This window comes from Cherax quadricarinatus, chromosome 51 (genome assembly GCF_038502225.1).
Source record: "Cherax quadricarinatus isolate ZL_2023a chromosome 51, ASM3850222v1, whole genome shotgun sequence".
NCBI classification, from domain to species: Eukaryota; Metazoa; Arthropoda; class Malacostraca; order Decapoda; family Parastacidae; genus Cherax; species Cherax quadricarinatus.
This window is the reverse complement of record NC_091342.1, coordinates 30,213,895-30,226,089: the sequence shown is the minus strand read 5'-3', so window position 1 is coordinate 30,226,089 and position 12,195 is coordinate 30,213,895. Positions and strand designations below refer to the sequence as shown.

At 45.3% G+C, this 12,195-nt stretch overlaps 1 protein-coding gene across 1 annotated transcript in view; it reads left to right on the top strand.

Annotated features, from left to right (window-relative positions):
- Positions 1-745: 745 nt before the first annotated feature.
- Positions 746-12,195, top strand: part of ATP8B (ATPase phospholipid transporting 8B) — a gene marked incomplete in the record, with an annotated part of 560,409 nt that continues 548,959 nt past the window's right edge. Inside the window, 1 exon segment of the mRNA XM_070095976.1 lies at positions 746-1,377. Within this exon segment, the coding sequence (XP_069952077.1) occupies positions 1,035-1,377 (343 nt within the window).

Genomic DNA, 12,195 nt, shown 5'->3' with positions numbered 1-12,195 from the left:
GCCCCCGCGGCTCGGCCTGAGACCAGGCCTCGTGGTGGATCAGGACCACCATAATGTCGATGTGGTAGATAAATTAATGTGAAATAAAGAATATGTTGAATATTATTTTGGTTGTACAAACAGAAACCTAAAAATTTAAAGAAAATCATTTAAGTAATTTGTCTGAAGAAAGAACAGGAACTAACAAGCGTTTTTTTTTTCCCGTAAAAATGAAGTGTCAGTTATAACCCGGGTATAATAAACATAGGAGCAGTGTAATACCATGTCAGTGTTGAACTAAGACTTGCCTGCACGGTAATGAACAACACTGATATTATTCAAAAATTCAACACTTTAGAACAGGTCCACAGAATAGGCATATCCTTTTATTATTAGTGATATCTAAAATCTTAATATTGTATCCACATTTTGCATCAACACAAATCAACTTTTGGATGAGATTATAATCTGAACTTTGTAATACACCGGGATTTAAGTGTTCAAGGCGGCCTGAAAACTCCTTTTGTTTCGTAGTAATTTTGACTTTGACTCCCGGGATAAGCTGCTGGTGCATTATGAAACAACCGCTCAAGCGGCAATAATTGCACTTTTATATAACCAATATTCTCATCCTGTGAATAGTGACTACTCATTCTGATTTTGTTATTCTTAAATTAATTGCTATAGTAACCTGGTACATACCAAGGCAGGATTTATTTGTTCTAATTTTAGTTGTGTATCCATGACGTTATAGAGCTGAGTGCGTCAGTGTAGCTGTGGAAGGTAATATATACGAGTGTAGCAGTAATATTCCAGTGTAAACTTGAGTGGTGTGAACAAGACTGAGTGAAGGTATACCAGCAACAGTTAGAGAGACGGGTGAGGGAGAGTATGTGCAAGACTACGGTAGTGTGTAGTGCCTGGCTTGTACTGGAGATGGCGGGAGACTGGCACAGCTGTGTGCAGGTGTAGTATGTGTGGGCGTGGTGTAGCTTACTAGCCCCGCCCACTGCTTACCAATACCGCCCGCCCGCACAAACACTCGACCCGCTACCATGGCTCCCGCCCCCACCATAATCGAGGACTTTGAACTGGAGGTGTTGGAGTTGGTGGAGGAGAGGAGCCGGCGAGTGAGGAAGCGGAGTAATGGAGGTGGAGGTGGAGCTACAAGCACAAAGCGAGATGCATTACAAGTGGATCCCAAGACTGCCGCCCATACTGGGCTGAGAGACATGGTGATGGAGGGGTGGGCGACCAAGGTAGGCGTTCCCAAGGGCGCCGCCCCCTCCAAGGCCGCCCTCAACAACACCACGGATAACCACCTCCGCCCTCAGAGACCATCATCCATCTACACCAAGTTGTTAGGCATCTTCAGCGTGTCTACCACCCAGACTAGTGGTAAGTAACATTGATCTACCACCATCACCCACCACCACCACCAACTACTACTACCACCACCACCACCAACTACTACTACCACCACCACCAACTACTACTACTACCACCACCACCAACTACTACTACTACCACCACCACCAACTACTACTACTACCACCACCACCAACTACTACTACTACCACCACCACCACCAACTACTACTACTACCACCACCCACCACCCACCACCACCACCCACCACCACCACCCACCACCCACCACCACCACCACCACCACCACCACCACCACCCACCACCACCACCCACCACCACCCACCACCACCCACCACCACCACCACCCACCACCACCCACCACCACCACCCACCACCACCCACCACCACCACCCACCACCACCATCCTTGGTACCACTAAGCTCTCTGCCGTAGTATACTTGCTTTAAATTTCTGGACAGAAATACAGACAGACAAACCAGTTCTCCTCAGTAGACAACCTCGACATGAACTGTGATGTACTGCCCAGTATGTCTCCCGCCGCCCCCCACCACCACATTAGTGTTACGTGTATTGGCTGTATTATTGTTACAGTGGCTACTCCTGACACGAGGTTCCTTCCCCTAATAACCACCTGTTGGAGTGGAAGTGGCCAGACAAATTAACTCGAATCATGGATCCTTACCTCATGCAAAGTCGGGTTTGGGTTGATTTTGAGGTTGAAAGCTTTTCCAGTTGACAGATGTACATTCCCGGGACTAGGACTCCATTTGGAGTCCTGAGGGATGAAGGTCCTTCCATACCTCAGGACTCCAGCATATACCAAACACCAACACACCATCACACCTTGTTCCTGGCTTGGATACCTGACAATAAGCAAAACTTTCATCCTCAGAATCATCCCAAACCCCACGTTGCATCAAGCTTGCTCTCTTGTAGACGTCTTAAATCAGTGACTTTATAACACACACACACACACACACACACACACACACACACACACACACACACACACACACACACACACACACACACACACACACACACACACACGTACGGATTACCTTGGTAATACTTGTGGAGTGTGTAGAGGAACAAGTTGTAGAGAGTTTATCAGGTGGTGAGTGCTTGGTTTTCCTTCTTCCGAAACAACTGTTACTTAAAGACGATTTTCTGAAGTTGGATGATAGAAAGAACTCGGTTCACCCAGAGATGTGTGTGTGTGTCGCTTGTAGTGTGTCATTGACTGTACCACTGACTGTACCACTGACTGTATAATTGTACCAGTAACTGTACCACTGACTGTAGCACTGTAACACTAACTGTACCATTGACTGTACCACTAACTGTACCACTAACTGTACCACTAACTGTACCACTGACTATGCCACTATACCACTGACTACCACTGTCTGTACCACAAACTGTACCACTGACTGTACCACTTTACCACTAGCTGTACTACTGACTGTGCCACTAAATGTACCACTGACTGTGCCATTAACTGTACCACTGGCTGAATAACTGACTACCACTGTATCACTAACTGTACCACTAACTGTACCTCTGACTGTACTACTGTGCCACATACAGTATATTAATGTTGTTCCCAGGAGTGAGACTGCCCATACGGGTAGCGTAGAGGCTCTCGTCTCCAGTAAGTTTTCTGATCGATATATATTTTTTTAAATTTATGTTTTTAATTCAGAATGAATATTTTAATGTAATTTTGCTTTTGTTTACCTGGAGAGGGTTTCGGGGGTCAACGCCCCCGTGGCCCGGTCTGAGACCAGGCCTCGTGGTGGATCAGGGTCTGATCAACCACGCTGTTACTACTGGCCGCACGTCAACTGACGTACGAACCACAGCCTGGCTGATCAGCTACTGACTGTAGGTGTTTGTCCATCGCCTTCTTCAAGACAGACAGGTCTATTAGTAATCCCTGTCATGTGTGCTGGGAGGCAGTTGAACAGTCTTGGGCCCCTGAGCGTGGTCATAATGTATATGGTTTTATTTAGTAAGAGTGTTTTAAGTAATACGTTGTGGTCGTGTGAGTGCACCGTTGTATGTTTATCAGTATACTCGTCTAATTGTACACACCTAATTGTGGTTGCAGGGGTCGAGACTCGGCTCCTGGCCCCGCCTCTTCACTGACCGCAACTGGGTCCTCCCTCTACCTGCTCCATGAGCTTTATTTTACCTCGTCTTAAAACTATGCATGGTTCCTGCCTGCACTATATCGCTTGCCAGACTATTCCACCTCCTAACAACTCTGTGGCTAAAGAAATAGTTCCTAACATCCCTCTGACTCATCTGAGTCTTCAGCTTCCAGTTGTGACCCCTTGTTTCTGTGTCCCATCTCTGGAATATCCTGTCTCTGTCCACCTTGTCTATGACACGCAGCATACTGTATGTCGTTATCATGTCTCCCCTGACCCTCCTGTCCTCCAGTGTCGTCAGGCCGATTTCCCTTAACCTCTCTTCATAGGGCATTCCTCTTAACTCTGGAACTAGCCCTGGAGGTTATTCCGGGGATCAACGCCCCCGCGGCCCGGTCCATGACCAGGCCTCCCGATGGATCAGGGCCTGATCAACTAGGCTGTTACTGCTGGCCGCACGCAGTCCAACGTACGAGCCGCACTCCAACGTACGAGCCACAGCCCGGCTGATCCGGCACTGACTTTAGGTATCTGTCCAGCTCTCTCTCCTGTTGCAAATCTTTGCACTTTCTCTAATTTCTTGACGTGTTTGACCAGGTGTGGGTTCCAAACTGGTACTGTGTACTCCAGTATGGGCCTGACGTACACAGTGTATGAAGCCTTGAACGATTCCTGACGTACCGGAACGCTATTCTCAGGTTTGCCAGGCGCCCATATGCCGCAACAGTTACCTGGTTAATGTGCGCTTCTGGCGACGTACTCGGTATTATACTCACCCCAAGATCTTTCTCCTTGAGTGAGGTTTGCAGTCTTTGGCCGCCTAGCCTATACTCTGTCTGCGGTCTTCTTTGCCCTTCTCTGATCTTCATGACTTTGCATTTGGCGGGGTTAAATTCTAGGAGCCAGTTACTGGACCACGCATCCAGCCTGTCCAGGTCTCTTTGTAGACCTGTCTGGTCCGCATCTGATTTAATTCTCCTCATTAACTTCACATCATCTGCAAACAGGGACACTCCTGAGTTTATCCCTTCCGTCATGTCGTCCTGGTCCCAGGACTGACCCCTGTCGGACCCTGCACGTCACTGGCGCTCACTGTGATACCTCATCACGGACCATGACTCGCTGTTGCCTCCCTGTTAGGTATTCTCTGATCCATTGCAGTGCACTTCCTGTTATATGTGCCTGATCCTCTAGCTTCTGTATTAATATCTTGTGAGGAACTGTGTCGAAGGCCTTCTTGCAGTCCAAAATAATGCAATCAACCCACCCCTCCCTCTCATTTCTTCAGTTACCTTGTCATAAAACTCTAGTAGGTTTGTGACACAGGACTTGCCTTCCATGAATCCGTGCTGGCTGTCGTTTATAACCTTGTTCTGCTCCAGGAGCTCCACCACTCTCCTCCTGATAATCTTCTCCATGACTTTGCATACTATACACGTCAGTGACACTGGTCTATAGTTTAGTGCTTCATTTCTGTCTCCTTTCTTAAAGATGGGGACTACATTTGCCATCTTCCATACCTCAGGTAGTTGCCCAGTTTCAAAGGATGTGTTGAAGATTGTGGTTAGTGGCACACACAGTCTCTGTGTGTGAGGAGGTCAACATGAGATTTCAGGAAGTATTTACAGTGGAGGCTGAAGGGTCACTGGGAAGACAAAACAGTGGGGTACACCAACAAGGGATATACCAACAAGGGATATACCGACACTTGTTGGTATATCCCTTGTTGGTGTACCCCACTATTTTGTCTTCCCAGTGACCCTTCAGTCTCCACTGTAAATGCTTCCTGAAATCTCATGTTGGCCTCCTCACATACTTCTTGGTCATTTCTTGTGAGCTCCCCTTCTTTCCTCATCCTGATTACCTGGTCCTTGACTGTTGCCTTCCTCGTGACGTGGCTGTAAAGCAGTTTCGGGTCAGACGTTGACTTTCGATGCTGTGTCGTTTTCGTACTGCCGCTGGGCCTCCCTCCTTATCTGTGCATACTCGTTTCTGGCTCGTCGATTGATCTCTTTATTTTCCTGAGTCCTTTGCTTTCTGTACTTTTTCCATTCTTTGTGTGTGTGTGTATGTATCAGTGTATGTAAGTGTGTGTGGAAAACATCAGTAGTTTCCAGAATCCGTTACACACATCCTCCCAATTGGGGGAATGGGGGCATAAGAGGTGGGGGTAAGAGAGGAAGCCTAGAAACAGGTTCTGTATATATTTAATTCTAAGAAGTAGCCTTGTATTCCTAGGCTAATTATACACTACAGTTACTATATTACAACTACACATATTTAAGTTGGAGATAGTCGATTAGCTTAAGGCGGTAGTTACATTTCCCATAAGCAATAGGCCGTAGGCACCTTTAGCCCGCCAGTTTTGAGTGCCCTTAGTCACGATGTGAGATGGGCGACTTCCCCCACACGAACCTTGCACGATGAATATAGTCATACCTTGATCACCACAAGCACGGGTCTCACTAGCTGAACCAGGAAGTTGTGTGATGCAACAGGTGACTCAAGTGATTCCCTGCCTTCTATCTCTGCGTAAATATTCGGGATCTTGAATATTCACCTGTACTCTGTATACTCGTGCGGGGATTGGCCACCCACAACCTGAGATTACCATCATCAGCTGCCATACACTGCCTACTGTGAGGTATAATAAGGTCAGTACCCCATTGATTGAGTTATCCTGAAGTGTTGCGGCAAGCTTCAGACCGGGACTCATGGATGAAACGAGGGACTTCTAACCCAACTCGGCTATGACCCCACAAATACTACCTAATTCCCCACAGTGAGTGTATCAGTCAGTGTATATGTGCAAGTGTGAGTGTATCAGTGTATATGTACGAATGTGAGTGTATCAGTGTATATGTGTAAGTTTGTGAAAATTTTTTTACATAATTTCCAAAATGTAGAACATACGGATGAATAATTCAGTAATTGTGTAATAAAATGTGATGTTCTTTGGATCCTTTGAGAAATTTTAAGTGAAGGGGGGTGTGGAACAGCCGGAGAGTGATACGGACAAGAGACGCCATGTCAAATTTAACCCTTAAACTGTCCAAACAGATCTATGTTCACATGTGTAGTGTTCCAAAAGTAATCTACTTTTTTTTACATATTTTCAAATATAACAAAAAAAAAAGACATAGATCAAAGTTTTTTTACACGTTTTCAAATGTAAAAAAAAAAAAATCTACGTTTTTTACATACTTTCAAATGTTGAAAGAACGTAGATCTACGTTTGGACAGTTTAAGGGTAAATGTGTGATCGGGCATTCTTGAAGGTCAATTGGGGTTTTTCGTCCTGAATTTGTAATTAGGAACCCCTGTTATTGTTCTCTTCTGAAGAATTGGGAGAGGAAATTTGCAGAACTGCAACAATTAAGTGTGGATGGCAGTGATATGGGAAGTGCACCATTAGTCCTTGCATTTAGATCTCTAACTGGCCAGTGTAGGGTCTAGGCGTTAGGCATGTGCTGTGGTGTGATCCATCTACAGTAATTAAATGGTAAGTGTTAATACCAGTTATATTTTGTGTACCCAGGAAGCTTAATTATATACATTCCACAACTTCAATTACCATTGCTGGGCTCCAAGAGTAGTGAAACTCTCGAAACTCTTCAAAAGTATACCAGTGTAGTTGGTTTTAATATTATAATTATTAATTTAATGTCAGGTCTTGCTTTTTTGTGAGAGTGGTAGGGAGTGGGCAGTGAGGGAGTTACAGTTCAGTGACCTACTGTGACTTAAGTCCCACTTACCTCACCTAAATTACTTGCAGGTAATAATTCAGGTAATGCCCTGTAAGCCTCCTATAGGTGATTTGCTCATGTAACAAGAATTCGCAACAGTATGTATGAGTGTGAGTGTATCAGTATGTATGTATGAGTGTGAGTATATCAATGTGCATATACGAGTAGTACTCAGTTGTACTCACCTAGTTGTGGTTGTAGGGGTCGAGTCACAGCTCCTAGCCCCGCCTCTGCACTGGTTGCTACTAGGTCACTCTTCCCGCTCCATGAGTTTTATCTTCTTAAGGCTGTTTCACTTCCTGATAACTCTGTTACTGAAGAAATACTTCCTAACTTCCCTGTGATTCGTCTGAGTCTTCAATTTCCAACTGTGACCTCTTGCTGTCTCTCATATCATGTCTCTGTCCACCTTGTCTATTCCTCTATTTTATGTCGTTATCATATCCCCCTAGCCTGTCCTCCAATGTCGTCAGGTCGATTTACCTTAACCTCTCCCCGTACGACATTCCCCTTAGCTCCGGGACTAGTCTTGTTGCAAACCTTTGCAATTTTTCTAATTTCCTTATGTGCTTGGCTAGGTGTCGGTTCCAAACTGGTGCTGCATACTCCGATATAGGCCTGACGTACACGGTGTACAGGGCCCTGAACGATTCCTTATTGAGATGTTAGGTTTGCTTGGCGCCCGCTTTGCTGCGCCTAGCAGCAAAAGGGTTCATTTGCACCTCAGGAGATGTGCCTGGTGTTATACTCACCCGAAGATCCTTTTCCTTGAGCGAGGTTTGTAATCTCTGGCCCCCTTAGTTTGTATTCCGTATGCGATCTTTGCCCTTCCCCAATCTTCATGACTTTGCATTAGGTGAGGTTGAACTCCAGGAGCCAGTTTCTTCATTAACTTCACGTCATCTGCAAACATGGACATTTTCGAGTCTATTCCTTTCATCATGTCGTTCACATATACCAGAAACAGCACCGGTCCTAAGACTGACCCCTGTGGCACCCCGCTCGTCACAGACGCCCAAGGTATGACACACCTCATCACGTACCATGACTCGCTAACGCCTTCCCGACAGGTATTCCCTGATTCATTGCAGTGCCTTCCCTGTTATACCTGCCTGGTCCTCCAACTTTTGCACTAATCTCTTGTGTGGAACTGTGTCGAAAGCCTTCTTACGTTCCAAGAAAACGCAGTCTACCCCCCCCACTCTCTCTCTCTCTCTCTCTCTCTCTCTCTCTCTCTCTTTCTCTTGTCTTACTGCTGTCACCCTGTCATAGAACTCCAGTAGGTTTGTGACACAGGATTTCCCTTCCCTGAAACCGTGCTGGTTGTCGTTGCGAGTGTATCAGTGTATGTATGACTGTGACTGTATCAGTGTATGTATGACTGTGAGTGTGTCAATGTATGTACAAGTGTGTATCAGTGTACATAGGAGAGTAGTGTATCACACTGATGCATGCAGGACATAACCTCTAGGTTGATATAAACAAAGTCTTTCAGTGGCCCCTGGCAACAGTATGTTCACTGAGGACAAGTCCCAGTACTGTTAAGGAGAGCGAGCAAATAAAGACTGGTACGCTTCATAAAACAAACTCGAATAACTCAATAGAATGTAAGACTAACAATAATATCGGAAAATCTCACCCTCAAGTATAACAACAGTGTTACTATCACATCTACAAGGAAAATGATAGGCTGGATAACTAGAAGATTGAAGACAAGAGACTAGGCCAGTGATGATTCGACTCGATACTCTTCAAGTCACTTGTTCTCTCTGCTGGAATACTGATGTAATCTACCAACTTTATTAAAGACAGGCGTAATTGCGGACTTGGAAAATATGCAGTGAACCTTCACTGCTTGCATAAATTCAGTCAAGCACCTAAAATTATTGGGAACATTTGAGACCCTTGTATCTGAAACATGTAACTTACTCCCGGAAAGTTCGAGATCTAGACGGATTGGTCCCAGATCTGCACACAAATGATTCCCCACGAAATTTAGAGATGCCAGATAGAGGTACCAAATACACACAATGAAAAGCAGGGATAAAGAGAAGTACATTAAAGGAAAACTAACGAAGTGTGAAGGAACCAAGACTTTTCAATTACCTTCATACGTAAGGGAGGTTACCAGTAAACCCCAGGCTGTCTTCATACCATGGGCTGAGGGACCGACCACCTCAGATACAATTTCTCCAAGGCTGATGGACTGATTACATCATCTTCATTTCACTGCTGCGCCTGCTGTGTCTGTATTTGATGAAGAAGCCTACAGTGTAGGCGAAACGTTTCAACAATAAAGATACGCAACTTTTGCACATGCGTCTTAATCAACTTGTAGGTATTTTATACCATTTTCAAGAAAACTACACAAGTTCTCCAGTCAGCTCCTGATTAGCCGGACTGTGGTGCATACTCTGGACTTCGTGCTGCTAACACCAACAGGCTGCTTGATCAAGCCATCCACCGGGTAAGTAGACTTTAGGTAAAGTCCCATCATACACAAGGAGAACTACCAACAGACCCCTGGCTGTCTTCAGTAGGACACGTGACAAGTTCCTCAAGTCACTGCTGATCATTCTGATTGTGTTTCTTGCGCAAGACTATGTGCGGCCAGCAGTAACAACCTGGGTGATCGGGGCCTGAGCCACTACGAGGCCTGGTCAGTACCACGACCTGGGGAGTGACCCTTGAAAATAACCTTCAGGTATCCTCACAGGCGACCAGCAGTGACCTCACAGGTGACCTTGCAGTAACCTCCCTGGTGACCTAGTAGTGACCTCACAGGCGATCTAGCAGTGACCTCACAGGTGACCTTGCAGTAACCTCACAGGTGACCTAGCAGCATCCTAACAGGTGACCTGGTGACCTTACAGGTAACCTGGTCACCTCACAAGTGATCTAGTCACCTGCCAGGTGACCTAGTGATCTCACTTGTGACGTAGTGACTTTACAAGTGATCTGGCAGTCACCTCACAGGTGACCTAGTAGTGAACTTACAGATGACCTCAAAGGTGACCTAGTGACTTCACAGACCTAGTAATGATCGTTGACCTAGTATTCTAAATGGTGACCTTTTTTCAAATTTCATTTCTTTGAAAAGGCACACTAGTACCCCCCCCATCCCTGTCCATCTTAGGATGCCACCCATAGCAGTAGGTTAACACCCAGGTACCTGTTTACTGCTAGGTACCTGTTTACTGCTAGGGCATTAATGCAGCATTGAAGTATCTTTATTCTGGAAACGTTTCGCCACACAGTGGTTTCTTCAGTCCAGTGCAGAAAAGGTGGAAGAGGAGGAGTTTCAGGTAATCAGTCCCTCTGGAGTCGATGTGTTCATTCCATCAATCTTGACACTTGGGACTGATTACCTCAAACTACTACTCCTCTTCCACTTTGTCTGCATTGGACTGAAGAAGCCACTGTGTGTCGAAGCGTTTTCAGAATAAAGATACCCAAATGTTGCACAAGTGATTTATTTATCAACTTGCCGGTTTTGTAAACCGACTTGGCTATACACAGGAGCAACAACAGTGTTGTGACAACACTACACAACAGTGTTATGGCAACTTGCACACCAGTGGAGGGTGTTAAGTATGGGTGTTGTGTAGTGTTGTGACAACACTACATAGTCACTATGTTCCAGCACCCTTCATAAAGTATTTAATATATTGGCAGTGGTATTACTCGGGACGTGGACAGTGTGACCTCGTTACTCAGTAACACTCTTGGTGGCCAGAGGGGAGGGGGGTTGACGTCATTCACGTGTCATATTGATGTCATATCTGAAGCTTACCTCGATGATATTGGGGGCGACCACCCCCGCGTTCCCTTTTTTTTTTTTTTTTTACAAAGGGTTTGACAAGGTTAGGGTAAAGGTGACTTGAGAATCATATCTATACATGTTCTCCAGATCTTTAGTTCCGCCTGCCTTAAAAGGCACGTAAGTTCCCTCGTCTTCTAATAACATATTCATTTTTCCACTATAATCTACCTTGTTCATAATTACTATCACATTTACTTTGTCTGTTTCGTAAGGTGAAGTCTAGGATCTTTCCTTAATTCATGGTATAACTTAACAAATCTTTGAGGGCAATTGTGTTGTAGAGGTCTGAGACCTCTGGTTCCTACGCTTTCCCAACGTTTATCTTAAACTGGTAAGTTCTCCAGTAAGGATACTGTATGCGAGTTACTGTCATGTACTGTGATAATCTCCCACCAGAGACACAACACCACCCAAATACTTTTTTTAATTGTTATTTTTTCACTATTGACCAGTGACCGCGAAAGAACGATAGTTTAAGAAATTTTACATGCTTACTAAAAATTATTTATTTATAAATACGAATTCTTTGATATTTTTTTTAGTATCTTATAACTTTCAAGCTGCCCCCTAGATTGAAATCCTGGCTTAAGAAAGAGGTTATTTCTCTGGTCGGGTGAATACTGGCCTTTGGAGGCATGAATTAGCTTGGATTCTAGTACAGGTAGTGTGTTCTATCTAGGCCTGCCTTGCCCTAGCCTGGCGACAGAGAGAGGAAGACGCAGGTGTTATCTGTCCTCTGCCTGGCGCGTAAGTGAGAGTTGATATAGGGTTCATGGAATGAGGTCTGGGAAGGCCCAAGAGGTGGCAGCACAACCTAGTGGCATGGCGCGAAATATAAAAGAGAGAGCGGTACAATGAACATGAACTACTTTGTCTTCATCAGAGTAATCAGCAGCTTGGGCATCTATAGTGCTGGAGGTGGAGGCTGGTTGCGTAAGTAAATTGACTTGGGAGACTTCGGAGGCAATGAAAGGCTGATTAGGAATGGTGGATCGAGTGACTATTGAGATGGCAGCTTGTGGTGCAGGTTGAGCGAGTTGACCTGTGACAGTTGGATGAAAAGGTGTGAAACGCAGTTGTCAGGTCGCTTGTGGCAATGAA